Source organism: Myotis davidii, unplaced genomic scaffold, assembly GCF_000327345.1.
Source record: "Myotis davidii unplaced genomic scaffold, ASM32734v1 scaffold845, whole genome shotgun sequence".
Taxonomy (NCBI): domain Eukaryota; kingdom Metazoa; phylum Chordata; class Mammalia; order Chiroptera; family Vespertilionidae; genus Myotis; species Myotis davidii.
In genome coordinates, this window is record NW_006296223.1 from 1,421,853 (window position 1) to 1,439,032 (window position 17,180).

The window sequence follows — 17,180 nt, forward strand, 5'->3', positions numbered from 1 at the left end:
TGGCGCAAGACTTGCTTCAGTGGGGCTTTGGTGCTCACTGAGTCTGCCCCCTGAGTGTGTCCCTTATGGATCTGAGGAGTTGTAATCTGGATGGTCCCACTGTGTCCACTGGGTACACTGGCTCTTGGATCTAAGGAGGTTCTAATTTAGCTTCTGCCTGAGGCTACCCAGCAGGAGGTACAAAGAGATCTGCAGATTCCCTTTCCTTGTTTGGGTTTTGGAGGTGCCCAGATGAGGTCCAGCTGTGAAGCAATGCAAGCTGCTGTGGGGCCTTGGGCCTTCTTTTTGGATGTTCTGGGTCTCTCTGACTCAGCTGCAGTTTGTTAGGTAATTTTCAGATTGCAAAGGGCCAGGGCATTCATATGCAAAAGCCTCTGGGCACAGCTTGGGTAGGGCGGGGTCTCAGGGAATCAACAGGGCGGAGCAAACAGCTATGGCTGCTCCTCAGTCCTACCCTAAGAGGCCCCGTGTCTCAGTGTCCTGGTAATCGCTGCAAGCGCCTCTGAGAGAAAGCCGCTCTCGAGTTCTGACCGATGCCAGACAGTCCAGTTTCACCCCACATGAGTCTGGGTCCCCAGAGACTCGCCCAGAACTGGCGTTCAGAGCAGTCGGGAGCTTGTGTCTCTCCCCGCCCCCCCCATTGAAAAAGACAACCGCATCCTCAGTTGCCAGCCCTTTCTGTGTGCACCTCCGCACCTCTGCACTTTACTTCCGCACCTCCTCTGAGTCTCAGTGTGCTTTTCTCTTTCTTTCTAGTTGTAGAATTTCCACTCAGCCAGCCTTCCTGTGGTTCTGGGTGATGTCTGTTTTGTCTTTTAGTTGTATTTTTGAAGTGGTTGTGTGAGGCAGCAATTTCTGGTGTTTACCTATGCCGCCATCTTGGTTTCAGTCAGCTGTCCGTCTTTGAAGGCATGTGGCTCCATCTGTGTTGGCCAGTGACTATGTCTAGGGCACTTACTGTTTTAAAGCAAATTAAAAAATCTTCTGGTAATCAGCTTCTGTGAAATAGTGAGTGACTCCTTTTCACCCAGCGGAGCGTGTCTCCTGGAGTCCGTGTTGCTTGTCTCACATCTAGCAGACACCTGCTTCAGTGCCTCCCTCCGCAGACCGAGCAGACGAGAGCCTTGACCGGCGGCACAGCTGCAGAGCAGGCTTTCTCTTACCCTGGGCCGTGCCCAGCATCCCCGAGGCCTGTTTCAGGACATTTCATTCCTATAAATACATCTCTGAAATATAAGGTCGTTTTGAATACAGCTTCAGGAGGGACAAGACTGCTGAGCATTCCCCACGCTCACACCCCACAGCTGCTCGCCATGACTGCTTGGTGTCATCACGTGCGAGGCAGGGAACAGACCCGTACTCTGGGTCTGCCTGGAGCTCTGAGCGGAGCAGCCCCGGCAGAGCAGGTGGCGGGAGGAGACCCTGTGGCGTGTGGAGTCTTCAGTGGACTCCCCTCCATGGGGTTGTAAATCGGAGATTTGCAGGGGACCTCAGGGGACTGTCTCACCTCAGGTGCTTTTTGGAAACTGGCAGAGGATGAGTGAAGACTCGGGGGTGCAGCAGTGAGTCTCTGTCCCAGGAGGAGCGGTGCTGCTGGTGGGGCTGGTGCTGGCATGGAGGGCAGGCCTGGGTTCACAGACGTCCTGCCCACCTTCCAGCCCAGCGCCTGCACACGTGTGTTCACCTTCCAGACACTGTCTGAAGTTTCCTGCTGCTTATAACACTTCTGTCTTCTTCCCTTACCAATAGTATGGACTGCACTCTTAAAAAATATTTTTTCTACTGACAGAGGTAACACATTTATATGAAATTCAAATAAGACAGAAATACAGAAAACAGTCTTATGTAACACTGCAGAGGTAACCACTGTTGATTTATAATTTAACATTTTTTCACATTATGTGCCCAGCACCCAAACTCAGATCATCTTCCATCACCTTTACACCCCTACCCCTTCCCTCTGATGACCACCATACTGTTGTCTGTGTTTCTGAGTTTGCTCTACATCCCACATCATGAGAGAAGTCATATGGTTCTTAGCTTTTACTGACTGGTTTCGCTTAGCACAATATTCTGAAGGTCCATTCATGTTGCAAATGGTAGTATTTCATCTTTTCTTATGGCTGAGTAATACTCCATCGTATATGTGCCACAGCCTCTTTATCCAGTCCTCTATCGAAGGACACTTCTGTTTCCATGTCTTGGGCACTGTGAATAATGCTGTCATGAACAAAGGGCTACATATCTCTTTGTGAAGAAATGTTTTCAAGTTTTTCAGGTAGATACCCAGAAGAGGGATTGCTGGGTCATATGGTAACTCTGTTCTTTTTTATTTCAATTATTTTTTAAATCCTCACCTGAGGATATTTTTTCCATTGCTTTTCAGAGAGGGAGGGAGGGAAGGAGAGAGAGAGAGAAAAAAAGCATTAATGTGAGAGAGACACCACCTCCCGCACATGCCTTGACTTGGGGCTGGGGGCGAACCTGCAGCCCAGGTATGTGTCCCTGACTGGGAATCAAGCCGGCAATCCTTTGATGTGAGGGCCGACACTCTAACCAGTGAGCAACACCAGCCAGGGCGGTAATTCTGTTCTTAATTTTTTTAGGAACCTCCATAGTTGCTGCACCAATTTACATTCCACCCAAAAGAGTTCCATTTTCTTCACAACCTCTCCAACACTTGTTGTTATTGTCCTGTTGAGAAAAGTCATTCTAACAGGTGTATCTCATTGTAGGTTTCTTTTGCGTTTCCCTAACAGCTAGTGAACTTGAGCATCTTTTCATATATCTGTTGGCTATTTGTATGTCTTCTTGGGAGAAGTGTGTGTTCAAGTCCTCTGCTCATTTTTTAATTGGTTTGATCCCCAGTCGGGGTGCATACGGGAGGCAATTGAGCGATATTTCTCACATTGATGTTTCTCTCTCTCTCTCTCTCTCTCTCTCTCTCGTTCTTCCTCCCAGTATTAATAAAAACATATCCAGGGGTGAGGATTAAAAAAAACAAGTTCTATGCATTTTATTACCTGTGTAGGGTTGTGTTTCCACCATCACAGTCAAGTACCGAACAGTTCCAAAACCACCAGGGTCCTTGGTGTGGCCCCTTTAACTGCTCCCACCTTTCTCATGCCCGTACCCCGTCACTCATCCCCAACCCCTGGCAACCAGTAATCAGTTTCTATTTCTAAAATTGTGTTATTTCAAAACGTTCAATTAAATCATATAATACATAGCCTTTGGGAATTCGCTTTTTTTCTTTTTCAGCATAATTCCCTGTAGCGTCCTCCAAGGTGTGTGTTTCACTAGTACAGTGTGTGCTCCTTTTTATTGCAGAGTAGTGTGCTATGGCTTATGCACACCCAGTCTGTTTATCTCGGCTGATTTCTGAATCTCGGTAGTGATGTCCCTGGTATCATTCCCAATAATCTTTCTCTAGGAGCTTAATCGTTTCAAAGAGCCCTCCTCCCACCTCTTCCTCTCCTCTTTGTCCCGTGCCCCCCTCTCCCTCTTTCTCCTCTGTTCCTCCTCTTCCTCCCCTTCCTCCAGCTCAGAGTGTGGCTGACCTCCCCCAGCGGGGGCTTCTTCTCTGAGTCCCATTGTTCCCAGTGGAGCCCTGGGTCTGCCCAGCACAGTGACCTGCAGACACACAGCTAAGGGGGACCCTGCCCAGACTGCCTCCTTCACCTGCTCGCTCACCTGCAGCCCCCTCTGAGCAGCCCACCCAGGTGCTGGCTGCTCCGCCCCTCTCCCCCGGTGGTTTCATGCTTCATCCTTAGCTGTTCTCATCTTGTTGACGTGGACACCAGCCAGCGCACATCCCTGCCTCTTCCTTTCTGAAGCCTTGGTCCTGGCTCCCTTCCCCCACTCACGGGCCTGCGGTGACTGGCCAGCTCGAGTGCTCTGTGCTCTCCAGGTCGGCGTCCTGGCAGCTCTGTCCACGCTGCGCATTCTGTTGAAGAAACTTGATCCAGCGGGTCCCGAGTGGCTGCTGTGCACAGGTTGTGTGTGGTCTCACGCGGGCATTGGTGTCATGTTCCCATGGAGGCTCACCTGCATGCATACCTGTTGTCCGCCCCCCCCCCCCCCCCCCCCCGCCTGTAGGGCGGACTTCCTGTGTTCAGGTCTCTGCTGTCCTTGCAGAGGCTTTCTCACAGCTTTTTAGGTCTTCCCAGGTTTCTGCTTGGCACGATGGGAAAGTCACCTTTCTCATGAGTGATCTCCCTCCAGCGGCATCTCATGGTGCGGGGCTGGCCCGCTGGCTTACCAGGTGTTTGGCTTCAGGTGATTGTGTTCCTGAAGAGGAAGGACACGTTCATCAGCCTGGTCCTGAAGCACATGGGCACCTCGGCCCTCATGGACCTGCTGCTTCGCCTGGTCAGCTGCGTGGAGCCTGCTGGGCTCCGGCAGGAAGTCCTGCGGGTGAGTGTGTGGGCCCCACTCTCTGGTGTGTTTGCAGATTCTCCATGGTGGTCACAGCCTGCACAGCAGGCTGGACCGAGTGCAGGGGCTCCGCACCGGCGTGCCGGGCACTCCCCGCTTCCCTCGCCGCTCGGTGCCTCCCTCTGGGGCCATCGGGCTCTTGTCAGGGTTGGGCTGGACTCTGCACCTTTTCCATTGTCCTTTCTCAGTCCATTCAGAAGCAAAAGCAGAGCGTTCCTTCTCCCCGCACTCTGCTGCCCCTGCTTTCCTCATGCCCTGCCCCGCTCCATGGCCTCAGGCAGGAGCTCCAGGCAGCTCTGTGCCCTGCAGACTTGAGGAAGGCAGAGCGGACGGGACTCCATGCAGGGAAAGGGCAGAGACCACGAGGCCTGTTGCTTGTCCTACGATGTGTGCCCGGTCTGTCCTGATGGTGCTTACGGCCTCCCAGAAAGGGGGGCAGGGAGGGCTTCCATCCCAGAGAGGCAGGAGGTCAGTCCTGGCAGCCTGTCCCTGGTGCTTGGTGGGGTTTGGTTGCCGTGCAGTTTAAAGTAGACTAAACCATTGGTCCTCCTTGCCCACTTCCCAGCCCCTGGAATCGGGTGGCAGTGCTCATCAAAGTGGCAGGGCTCAGTCCTAGGCTAATGGTCCGTCCCTCGGTGAGCCTCCCACTTAGACCAGTCACAGCCCACGCCCCCAGCAGGCGCAGCATCACATCTGCTCTTCAAGCTGGAGGGAAGGCTGCTCTGCCCTCACCGTCTGGGTGAGGAGGTGTGGGGGGATCTGGGCATGACCCAGGCTGCCCGGCCACCTTGCCTTTGAACCCCCGAGTGTCCAGCACGTCAGCCCTGGTGGGGCTCCTGTGGCCTCATCCTGGTGGTCCTGATCTTGGAAAGGCCCCGGCGCTGTAGGAGTGGAGGCTGAGCCCTGGCCGGGCGCGTCTTCCCGCACACCCAAGGGTCCTGGGCTCCATCCCGGGTCAGGTTCCTACCCAGGTTGTGGGTTCCATCCTCCGTCGGGGCATGTACGGGAGGCAATCAATCAATGTTTCTCTCTCTCCCTGTTTCTTCCTTGCTCTCCTAAAAATAAAAATAAAGACATATCCTTGGATGAGGATAAAAAAAAAGCAGCAGCTGCTCTGAGCCAGCACTGAGAGAGCTGGTGCTCAGGTGGGCTCCTCAGGCAGAGCTGGCGTGTGCTTGAGTCCACCCCGTTAGGACACAGATGGTGCTTCCTACCCTATGACCGTCAGGTCACTGCCTTTTCTCTCTGGGCCTTGGGGCACGTGTGGGGCAAAGAGCCTGTGCCCCGGAACCTGGTGGGTGGTGCTCTGTGCACGGAAGGGCGTTTCCGTGTGGCTAGATGTGAGCAGAGCCATCACAGCCTCCTCTCCTTTCCAGTGGCTCAATGAAGAGAGGATCATCCAGAGACTCGTGGAGTTGATCCACCCCAGGGAGGACGAAGATGTGAGTACACGTGCGCGCCTCAGAGCCCCCCTTGCCAGGAGCCCCTCACTGGGCCCTTGGGCAGCGCCTGCTGCTGCGTCCAAGGGGCACGGCAGCCTTTCCTCCCAGGAGGACCGTGGCGCACCTCGTCCTCCTGTTGAGCACTGACTCAGAGACGTCTTTGCTGACGAGTAATGCACACGCACTGTACAGAGCAGCTCGCACAGGACTGTGTTAGTTTTCTATGCTTGAGTAACAAATTGCCCCAAAACTTACTTGCTTATAACAAGTATTTTTTATCAGTTTCTGTGGGTCAGTGATGTGGACACAGCCTAGCCGGTCCTCTGCCCATGGTCACTCAGGGCTCAACTGGGGGAGGCGGGTTTGCTTCCAGGGTCACCAGTGCCTCGGTCACTGGACTGTCCGCAGGACTCAGGTCCTTGAGGGCGACTGGCCAGGCCAGTCTCAGCCTCAGGGGCCTCTCCACAGGGCAGCCCGCAGTGTGGCTCGGCTTCCCTCGGGGAGAGCAGGCGGGAGAGGCTCCTGCAGACTCTCTGCAGAGTGCGAGGCTCTGCTGTGCTCCGCTCCCTGCAGGGGAGTGACTGGTTCTGGCCGGAAGGTCCCCTGCCAGGGAGAAGGATGGGGGGGCAGTGGGCTCCCTCCCCGTGGTGACCACTGGGAGTGGGCGGGGTGCTTCCTGAGAGGCCCTTTCTCCACGTGATGAGGCCCGTGCTTCCTCAGCAGCTCTGAGAGCCTCAGCTGCTTCCAGACCACTCTGCTCTTGGTCCCTCATCCCCCCAAGGTGTCTGTGAGCGTGAGCGTGGGGGGCTGACGGGCCTGTCCACGGGCCACAGGCAGCTGCGAGGCCACAGAGCCAACCTGGCTGCTTCCGTTTCTCCCTAAGATGGTGCAAGCCCGTCCTTTAGCCACGTGTCCTGATGCCCAGACAAGGGGCCAGGGCTGCATGTCTAACCGTGTCCATGACCCCAAGGAAACCCCTTGGTCCGCAAGTGCCCTGGGCAGTTCTACATTTCCACGGGGTCCGTTTCCCTCAAGCACCGCGTCCTTTGTCGTCTGTATTTTCACAGGACCCCTTCTGAGTACCAGAATCTCCTTTTAGTTTAAAATGCAGTATCAGTGAAGTGGTCACCTACGCAGTGTAGCTCAATGGGTCCGAGGGGCAGTCGTCCCTGCGAGCCAGTGGAGCATTGAGAGCCCTGGCACTTGGACAGTCCCGTGGGCCCTGACGATGGGAGCAGAGCAGACCCCTCGGGAATGACCCGGTTTAGAGGCGTCCCCAGATCCCAGAAGACAAGCAGCGGGCTCTGTCTGCTGGCGGGTGCTGACGTGTCCCGGCCCTGACGGAGCGCCATGTCCCTGTCTTTGCAGAGGCAGTCCAACGCTTCCCAGACGCTCTGTGACATTGTCCGGCTGGGCAGGGAGCAGGGCAGCCAGCTGCCCGAGGCCCTGGAGCCGGACCCCCTCCTCGCAGTGCTGGAGTCGTGAGTGCAGCGGGCTAGTGGGGTGCTGGCGGGTGCCGGTGGGTGGGGTCTCTGAGTTGGGAGCGCGTCTCCAGGCTGGCCCTGTAAAGCGCAGGCACAGCCACTCCCTCTGGCTTGGACTGTGAGCTGGCTGTGAAATGCTCACCCGGACCCAGAGCTAATTTGAGGGGCCTGTTTCCCACGGGAGGTCTCCAGGCAGGTCCCCCGAGTGCAGGCCAGCAGGGGCGCACCTCCACGGGAGGCAGGGGAGGGAGGCGTGCTCTGTCTGCTCTGCTCCAGGCAGTGACCGTGTGTGACAGGCAGGACTGCGTGGAGCAGCTTCTGAGGAACATGTTTGATGGGGACCAGACGGAGAGCTGCCTCGTCAGTGGGATGCAGGTGCTGCTGACCTTGCTGGAAGCCAGGCGGGCTGGGTGAGTGCCTCGTGGGGAGGGCATCGCCCGGCACTGGGCGCCACCCTTCACGGCAGGCGGCTGAGCATGGGCCATCGCCTGGGAAAGTGCTCTCAAGGCCTCAGGCACCCTCCTCTCTGTAAGTCACCAAACCTCTTGAGATGAGGGGACGTTGGGCAGGGGAGGGAGATGCCACGGAGGCCTGGGCTGTCCCCGTCTCCATCTGCTTCCTCATCCACAGGACAGAGGGCCTGGTGGACGCCTTTTCTCAGGGACTGGAGAGGCTGTGCCCCGTCAGTGGCAGCGTCCTGCACGGCATTGAGCCGAGGCTGAAGGACTTTCACCAGCTCCTGCTCCACCCGCCAAAGGTACTGGACCTCAGACAGCAAAGCCCACGGCGTATGCGGACGCCTGGACACACTTGTGCTGCTGTTCCCTGACCCGACTTGAGAACCAGGCCGATGCCATGGCCCGTGTCAGACCCCCTGCTGCATGTCTGTCTGCACTGGGGCCTGGGGGGGGGTGGCATTTGCAGCCCCCAGATGACTTGCATTCTGAGAGCCCACGCTCACCGTCGGCCTGGCCTCTGAGTCCGGGCACGAGCCAAGGGCCAGGGGTCCCAGAGGAGGCCCCGTGCTCAGCTCAGCAGCTCTAGGGGGTGCTGGGGTCACGCTGAGGAGGCTCGCTCTCTCACCGCCCCCCAGGCTGCCTCCCCCACCAGAAAGTAAGCTTCACAAAGGTAGAGATTCTGGAACATTCTGTTAACAAAAAGGTGGCTACGTGATGTTGCATGTACGGGATCAGAGAAGACCCGCGTGTAGTCTAAGAGTTTCCAGGTGGCCCTGAGAGCGCTGGTCCTGCCTCAGCACAGATCTCTCACTCCAGGGTGCTCCCCCCGTGGCTGGGTGAGCCTCTGGGTGCAGACCCCGCACTCACTCTGATGCCTCCTTCCCTCTCGCAGGCAGTGCTGCCTCGAGGAAGGCCCCCTCCCTGCCTCCCCGAGCTGTGCCACAGCGTGGACCCCAGCCGGGCCCTTGAGCAGTGGTCACGCTGGGCTGCCAGGGCCAGTGAGTGGTGCTCTGTGTTTACAGAAAGCCGCAATCCTGACCACCATCGGCGTGCTGGAGGAGCCCCTCGGGAACGCCCGCCTGCACGGCGCCCGCCTCATGGCTGCCCTGCTGCACACCAACACGCCCAGCATCAACCAGGAGCTCTGCCGGCTCAACACCATGGGCTTGCTGCTGGTGAGCGGCCACTGCCTCCTCCCTCCCCCACGCGGCCGTGGGCAGGCATCTGGACCTCAGCCCTGGGGGTGGGCCTGTCCTCGGGAAGCTCTGGTTGGTCCTGAGACAGGCCCAGGCTGACCACAGCCTGAGTGAAGGTGGGACAGCCCGGCCGGCCTCAGTGCAGCTCGCGGAGATTGCCCTGCGAGCAGAGGCTGGTGTCTGTCTGTCTGAGGGAGGGGCACTGAGGTCACGCCCTTCCAGACCTGCCTCTTGGAGGACTTGGGTTTTCGCCCTTCAGCACAGAGCACCTTAGAGGAGCAGCTGCTCGCTCTCCACAGGGCACCCAGCACTTCCCGTCAGAGCCAGTGGGGGCGCCTCCACTCAGTGCCTAGAAGACGCCTGGGTGTCTGAGGAGGGGGCCGGCCAGGCAGAAGTGGGTGCTGAGGGGAGGGGCGTGGCTCTGAGGGGCACCAGGGCAGATGCCGTCCCGGCTTCTCTGGGGCCTTGCCCTTGGGCCTCTGCTCCCAGAAGGAGCCAGCCTTGGAGCTGGGCCTGGAGTACTGGCCTCTACAGCCTCTTCCAGATTTGGAAACCCCAGTGGGTTATGAGGGACTTGCCTTTTCCTCTCGCTCTTTTTTTTTCTTTTTAGCTTTATGTCTTTTTTTATTGATGAAGTTGTTACATATGTGTCCTTATCCCCACATTACCCCCCATCCTTTCTTTCATGAATTCTAGATGTGTATGCCTTTATTACATCACATAATAGGAAAACTATGGATCGATTAATATGCACATGCAATAACCAGTCAAATACTTTCCCTGTCCCCAAATATTTTCGCTGTTATTTGTCAAAAATCCTACATCCTTTGTTCTCTGACTGTGAAGGGAAGCTTCATTTTTATTTATTTATTTCCCTTTATTGATTAAGATATTACAAATGTGTTCTCATCCCCCCAATGTCCCCTCATCCCCCCAATCCTGCCCTCACCCTCACCTCCTGTTGTCCACATCCATCGCTTATGCTTATATGCATGCATACAAGTCCTTTGGTTGATCTCTCCCCCTCACCCCCACCCTCCCCTACCTTCCCTCTGAGGTTTGACGGTCTGGTCAATGCTTCTCTGTCTCTGGACCTGTTTTTGTTCATCAGTTTATGTTGTTCTTTATATTCCACAAATGAGTGAGATCATGTGATATTTATCTTTCTCTGACTGGCTTATTTCACTTAGTCCTTTTCTTCTCTTAAAAATTGTTTTCTCTTTTCCACTCTCTTTTTATTTTTACTGTGGTAAAAAAATACATAACATAAAATTTACCAGCTTAATAATTTTAAGGGTTCAATTAGTTCAGTAGCATTAAGTACATTCACAGTTTATATAATGACTCCACTGTCTATTTGCAGAACTTTTTTATTTTCAAACAGAAACACTGACCATTAAGCAGTCAATCCCCATGCCCTCCCACACCCCCTCTGTCCGCCCCCCTACTTTGTGCCTCTGAGTTTGGCTGCTGTGGGGCCTCATGTACGCGGCATCACACCGTGTTTGGGCTTTTGTGTCTTGCTTGTTTCACTGAGCACATTGTCTTCAAGGTTCATTCATCCCTGCTGCGGCAGGTGTCAGAATGTCCTTCGTTATGGCTGCTTCACCTTCCATTGTAGAGGAAGACACACTTGTCCATTCTGTAGTTGATGGATGTGTGGGTTGCTTTCCCCTTTGGCTGTTTGGAATGATGCTGCTGTCGACGTGGATGTGCAGGTTCCTGTTTGAGTCCAGCTTTCCCTTCTGGTGAGCACGTGCCCAGAAGTGAGGCTGATGGTCACGTAGCCGTTCTGTGGCCAGCGCTCCGAGGAAGCAGCAGTTTTCCGCGGTGGCTGGGCGCTTTCCTTCCTGCGAGCGTGTAGGAGGGTCCTCACACCCACGTCTTCGCCAAACGTGTTTTCGTTTTTCTGTAAAGATGGCCGTCGTCATGGTCTGAAGTGGTCTGTTTCGTGGTGGCTTTGATCTACATTTCCCTGATGGTTGGTGATGCCAAGCACCTTTTCGTGTGGCTTATTCGCCGTTTGTGTATTTCCTTTGAACAGCTGTCCAAGCCCTTTGCCCATTGTCGAGTCAGGTGGACCTGTGGGTCATGAACAATGAAAATACATCCTGCAGATCAGATGTTTACGTGACGGTTCATAACAGCAGCAACATGACAGCGATGAAGCAGCAACGGAAATCATTCCATGGTTGGGGTCCCCACCACATGAGGAGCTGTATGGGAGGGTCCGGGCATCAGGAAGGTGGAAAACCGCTGGCTTATAGTGTCCTTTGACACACACACACGTTTTTAATTTGAATGAAGTTCAGTTTCTCTGTTGGTGTCATATCCAAGAAATCATGGCCAAACCCACCGTCAGGCAGCCGACCCCCTTGTTTGTCTCTGTAATTTTAGCTGTCGGGTCTGCGATCCGTTGTGAATCAGTTTGTGAACATAGCACATGGTGAGGCTTCCGCTTCGTTCCCCTTCCTGTGGGTGTCAGTTCCCCAGCACCGTGTGGAGCAGACTGTCTTGTCCCCGTTGCCTGCTGGGCATCCTGCTGGGAATCAGTGGCCATGTACGTGAGAGTTTATTTCTTGACTCTCAGCTCTCTTGCCGTGGTCTCCATGTCTGTCCTCACGCCAGGACTACACGCTGCTGATGACTATCGTTTTGTAGTAAGTTTTGAAATGAAGTGTGAGTCCAACTTTTTTGGGGCGTCAAGATTTTCCTTTGGGGATCCCTTGTGATTCCCTATGAATCTTAGGATGGGTTTTTCTATTTCTACAAAAAAAAAAAAGCCATTGAGTGGAATCTTGAAGAGACTGTAGTGAGTCTGTTGGTCGCTTTGGTGGTGGTGTCAGCTTCACAGAACCCGTCTTCCCGCCTGAGCCTGGTGCCTCCTCAGGGACTTGGGTCGTCTTTGCTCCCCTCAGCCGGCCGGGTGCTGAGCACGGCTCTCACCTCCTGGGTTTGTTCATTCCTAAGTGTTTTCTGTTAAGTGGATACTAATGTAAATGGAGTTATTTTCTTAAAACTTTTTTTGGTTAGTGTATAGAAATGCAGCTGGTTTTTGTGTGTTTTGTATTTGGAACTTGTATATCAGGTCTAACAGTTTCTGTGAAATATGTAGAGTTTTCTTCATATTAGATCGTGTCATCTGTGAAAAGAGATAATTCAGCTTCTTCCTTTCCAACTTGGACACTTTTCCTCTCTCTCTTTCCTCGTTGCTCTGCTAGGACTTCGCACGGTGCTGAGCAGAAGTGGCGGAAGCAGGCTGCAGACCCCGTTCCTGAGCGTAGAGAAGCCTGCAGCCTGTCACCAGTTAGCATGTGTTTGCTGTGGGCTTGTCCTGGGGCCCTTTGTCATGTTGAGCAGGTTTCCTTCTGTTCCTAGTGTATTCAGTGTTTTCATTTTTAAGAATTGTTGAGCTTGGTCAATTGCTTTTTCAGTATCAGCTGAGATGATTATATGGTTTTCGTCCTTTGGTCAGCAGACACTGACCATCATGATTGATTGATTTACACATTGAATCGTCCTTGCATCCAGGAATAAAACCCACGCAGTCACGGTGTGTAATCTGTTTAATGTGCTGCTGAATTTTGCTGGTATTTTGTTGAGGATTTTTGTGCCCATCCTGCCCCGCCCCCACCCTGCCTGCCCCCACCCTGCCCGCTGCACCCTCCCGCCCTCTGTGTAGGCAGCAGAGTCAGGACGTAGGCTGCTGTGGCCTCTGCTCTGTGTGAGGTGCCAGGGGGTGCAGACAGGTGAACCTTATCCCCTTGCTCTTGCCTCCTCACCTGTCAGGGTCAGAGATTCAGGGGCAGCTGTGCTTGTTCCCCGCCCTGCCTGGAAGAGGCCGGGCTTCAGCTGGTAAAGCTCAGGCCGGGCCCCTCGGGGTTCCTGTGGGAGTGTCCGTACGTGCACCTCCTCATGTGACTTCCCTTCTGGGTGTTTGCGAATTTAACACACTTCCACTGGCTCATGGGTCAAGACACAGTCCTAAAGGAAGAAAAGGAACCCTACATAATAGACTGTAGAATGTAGCTAATGGGGATCTTACTAGGAAATACACAGCCTTTTAATAAAAACACAGATAGAGAGGCTACAGATGAGTTAAGCTTCTGATTGGAGCCAAAAAGAAGGCCGTCAGCATGTTCAGATGAGAGCAGAGCGCGGGCTCTGCAGAGGTTTCTCACAGGGAGGCTCTCAGGCGCTGCCTCGCGCCTGCCGCCTGCCATGGCCTCTCCCTGCCTGTCCCAGGACCTGTTTTTCAAGTACACCTGGAATAACTTCCTGCACCTCCAAGTGGAACTGTGCGTGGCCGCGATTCTCTCCCACGTCCCCCGGGAGGACAGGGCTGAAGCCAGTGGACCCGAGAGTGGGGACTCGGAGAGCCCGCTGCCTGCTGCCAGCCACCCCGAGAGCACGATGGTGACCCATGTGAGTCCCGCCAGGCGCTGGTGGCGCTGTGTGCTGAGCCCGGCCACATGGCTGAGGCCCCTCCCCCCGCGTTTTCTTTTCTGATCCTCACGTGACCTGGGTGAGCTGCCCTCCTTTTGACCACGAGAGAGGAAATCACAAAGAAAGGGCATGAGAAAACATTCTGGGACTTGGGGTCCTTTGAGTCCACATGCATGAATCCTGGACCAGACGCATCTCTCTCCTTTCCTACTCACCCGGGAGCGCTTCGCACGATGCTCACCCCCAGGCCACCTGCTTGCTTGCCTGCTAAGCCCACTCGGTTCACAGAGGGTGGAGGGGAGCACGCAGCCCCTCGGACCTGACCAATCAGCCTGTCCCCCCAGCTATTCCAGAAGTGCTGCCTGGTCCAGAGGATCCTGGAGGCCTGGGAGGCCAATGACCACACACAGTAAGAACCCCTGGGCTCCCTGGAAGGTGTGGTTTCCGGAAGGGGCTTCCGCTGCTGTAGAAACCGCTGCTGGGCTGCCAGGGAGGCCGGGGCCTGAGCTGCCACGAGCCAGGCAGTCACCGGGCTGGGCTGGGCTCCTGCACCCTTTACTCGCCCACCCTCCCCCCTCGCCCGTCCTGTGCCCACAGTGTGTCCCGAATCCCCCATTTCTCCATCCCAGCATCAGTCACTTCTACCATTGAGCCCTTGAACCCTGAAGAGAGTGTCCAGGCCACTTCCTGCTTCCTCCCTGTCCCACGCGGCCTCTGTGTGAGCAGCTGGGCTCTTTCTGAAACACAGATGGTGTCACTTCTGCCTGAAACTCCTGGCCACCCGGGTCCCAGAATGGCCCGCAGGGCCCAGTGTGGCAACCCACCCTCTGCCCTGCCTGCTGCTCCTGGGGGTACTCCCTCCCCGTGTCTACCCCTCACCTCCTGCTCATACTGAACCCGAATGTCAGTGCAGCCACGGCTGGCGGCTTCCCCTGGTCCTGGGAGGCCCTCCCCACACCTGTGCTCGCAGATGGCGTGTTTGTGTGCACGTGTGCGGGTCTGGGCGCTCCCATGGCTCTCACTGGGGGTCTGAGGTGCCCAGCAGCTTCCACTTGTCCGAGCTTCCCCAGGAAGCCAGTGCCCTCCCTGTCTCCTGGGCCTGCCTCTGCCCGGCTCCCCAGCTCAGGTGCTCACTCGCTCACCTCGTGTCCTCCTCTGGGTTCATCAGGCTCTTTGGAGAGAGAATGTGGTTGGCAGCAGGCTCTGTCCACTCCTGTCAAGGGCTGTGTTGTAGACGGGTGGCTGTCTCACAGGGAGGCTACTGAGCGTCAGGGACGCCAGGATAGGACGTGCTCTGCTTTGGGCCGTGGGCGTGGAGAAGTTCGTGGCAGCGTGGGAGGCAAAGTGGACAGAAGCCAGGGCGAGCACTCCCACACCTTGAGCTCAGTGAGGGGAACGACGCCGATCCAGGGCCGCAACAGGCGCTCGGGCCCTGCGTCGTCCTTGTCTCCTTGGAGCCGGCCACGTCTCCTGCTGCTGGACTGGGCATTTCCTTGGGCAGTAGGCCCTGGGCCGTGCTGGGAGGGCCTGGGCACCGGGACAGCTGGTGTCTGCGTGCAGGGGAGGGGCGCAGCCAGACGGGTCGCAGGGCTGCAGGGGCTGAGCAGGCCCTGCTGGTATGTGGGGAGTGCAGGCTTTGAGCCCGTTTTCTGGTCTGCACGGGGTGGGAGCAGCACCTCCCAACGCAGGCGAGGCCATGAGGAGGGACCCGGGGGCGGTGGGCAAGGCCCAGGCCTGGCAGCTGCCTTCATGCTGCCCTTCACTTCCAGGGCAGCAGGTGGCATGAGGCGCGGGAACATGGGCCACCTCACCCGGATCGCCAACGCGGTGGTGCGGAACCTGGAGAGGGGTGCCATGCAGACCCCCGTCAGCGAGGTTATCCAAGGTGAGCCCTGGCCCGGGTCTGGCCGCCGTGCCTCACGGGGTCTTCCCTCACGGGGTGTGGGCCCCGGCGCCCGTTCTGTTGGGCAGACATCTGCTCACGCTCAGGGCACACCACACAGTCCAGCTGTTCTCTGAGCCAGGCAGCCCCTCCCCGGCCAGGCCTCACCTCTGCCCTCGGCCTGCCCCCTGGGCTGCTTCCTGTGGCCTTACCCTTCCATCTCATGTCCTGGCACAGTCTGCAGCTCCAGGCTTCACCAGCTGAGCCGGGAAGGGCCCATGTGGCCTCACTGGGGAGGAGGGTGCCAGGCAGACTGAACAGGGTTTGCCCAGGATACAAGAGGCAGCCAGGTGGGTGGGCTGGGCAATGGCCAGGCGGTGGAGTGTGATGGGGGCGGGGTGGTGCAGGTGCTGTGAGCCCAGAGCGGGCACGGGGTGCACTGGCATTCAGTTGAGTTGTGCTGCTGAGGAAGCAGCCTGTAGATGGTCGTCAGCCAGACCGCAGGCGTGGCCTCGCTGGTGTGTCTCCGCGTGGCAGCCTGTGGTCGCAGGGCAGGTGTGAGCCCAGGAAGGGGGTGTTCTCAGTCAGTGGGCTCAGGCTGGGGTCAGGCCTCTTGGTCCATCGGTCTCACGATGAGGGTGGGGGCCCAGGTGGGGAGGCGAGGCGATGGGCAAGTGGGAAGCTCTTGGCTGTCATCTTCCCTCACCGTTTCCGGGGGCGTGAATCGGAGGCTCTGACTTCGCCAGAAAAATGGGTGGGGCATGTGGGTTGTGCAGAGCTTCGTTACAGAAGCCGATGCTGGCGTGTCTGTGTCAGGGCCCCTTGGGGTCCCTTGTGCACCCAGTAGACTTGGGCTCTGCCACCCGCCGAGTCGGGCCCTGTGCCCGAACAGGCCGCCTGGGACCCTGCAATGGCTCTCGGGACCAGGCAGCACTTCCCTTGCAGGGCTGCCTGCGGACTGCCGTGGGCGCTGGGAGAGCTTCGTGGAGGAGACGCTGACGGAGACCAACCGCAGGAACGCCGTGGACCTGGTGAGGAGTCTCGTCTGCTTGTGCGCCTATGGCCGAGCGTGTGCTGCAGCCTCTGCTCCGTGTCCAGACACAGACCCTCTGACCACAGGCCTGAGCCATCCACGTGCGGGCCTGAGCCACCGAGCAGAGCTGCTGTGGCCGCTCTGTCCCCTCCCTGTCGTGTCAGGAGGCCCAGTGTGGTCTCCGAGGCCTGTGCCCAGACCCAGTGTGGGCTGCAGGTGGGGAGCAGGCTGGGCACCAGCCCCAGGTGCCAGCTCACTCCTGCCAACTCATGCCCACCCTCTGCTGTTGCAGGTAAGCACTCACCTCCACCCCTCGAGTGAGGATGAGGATATGGAGGGCGTGTTCCCTAACGAGCTGTCCCTTCAGCAGGTGCGTGTGGCCAGGCCCTTCCCCGCAGTCCTAGGGGCACTGAGGCCTCTGGGTGTCCCACGGCATCTCACCAAACTGCCGAGGGAGATGGCGAGGGGAGCAGTGCTCCTCGCGCCTGTGATGAGGGGACCCTCCCCCCAAGCCATTTACGTGGGTAGGGCCCTTGGGGACACAGCGGGTGAAGGTCGAGTTCAATAGGCTGTTTGGGTGTGACCCTGAGCGGAGTCTGAGGCTGTGCCCGTCCCCCAGGCCTTCTCCGAGTACCAGGTCCAGCAGATGACGGCCACTTTCGTGGACCAGTTTGGCTTCAATGACGAGGAGTTTGCAGACCAGGACGACAGCGTCAAGTGAGCCCAGAGTGTGCCTGGCTGCCTCCCTCGCACACCTAGCACCGATTTGTGCCGTCCCCCGTCCCCCCCCCGCCGCCGCCCC

At 56.9% G+C, this 17,180-nt stretch overlaps 1 protein-coding gene across 3 annotated transcripts in view; it reads left to right on the forward strand.

Annotated features, from left to right (window-relative positions):
• Positions 1 to 17,180, forward strand: part of PPP6R2 (protein phosphatase 6 regulatory subunit 2) — a 45,367-nt gene that overhangs the window by 23,269 nt on the left and 4,918 nt on the right. For all 3 annotated transcript variants that reach the window (XM_015568735.1, XM_006771085.2, XM_006771086.2), the window contains 12 exons: positions 4,279 to 4,416; positions 5,814 to 5,879; positions 7,248 to 7,360; positions 7,660 to 7,773; positions 7,994 to 8,120; positions 8,844 to 8,996; positions 13,263 to 13,442; positions 13,808 to 13,872; positions 15,233 to 15,348; positions 16,291 to 16,376; positions 16,671 to 16,748; positions 16,998 to 17,095. In XM_015568735.1, the coding sequence (XP_015424221.1) occupies positions 4,279 to 4,416; positions 5,814 to 5,879; positions 7,248 to 7,360; positions 7,660 to 7,773; positions 7,994 to 8,120; positions 8,844 to 8,996; positions 13,263 to 13,442; positions 13,808 to 13,872; positions 15,233 to 15,348; positions 16,291 to 16,376; positions 16,671 to 16,748; positions 16,998 to 17,095 (1,334 nt within the window). The remainder of the gene's footprint in view (positions 1 to 4,278; positions 4,417 to 5,813; positions 5,880 to 7,247; positions 7,361 to 7,659; positions 7,774 to 7,993; positions 8,121 to 8,843; positions 8,997 to 13,262; positions 13,443 to 13,807; positions 13,873 to 15,232; positions 15,349 to 16,290; positions 16,377 to 16,670; positions 16,749 to 16,997; positions 17,096 to 17,180) is intronic.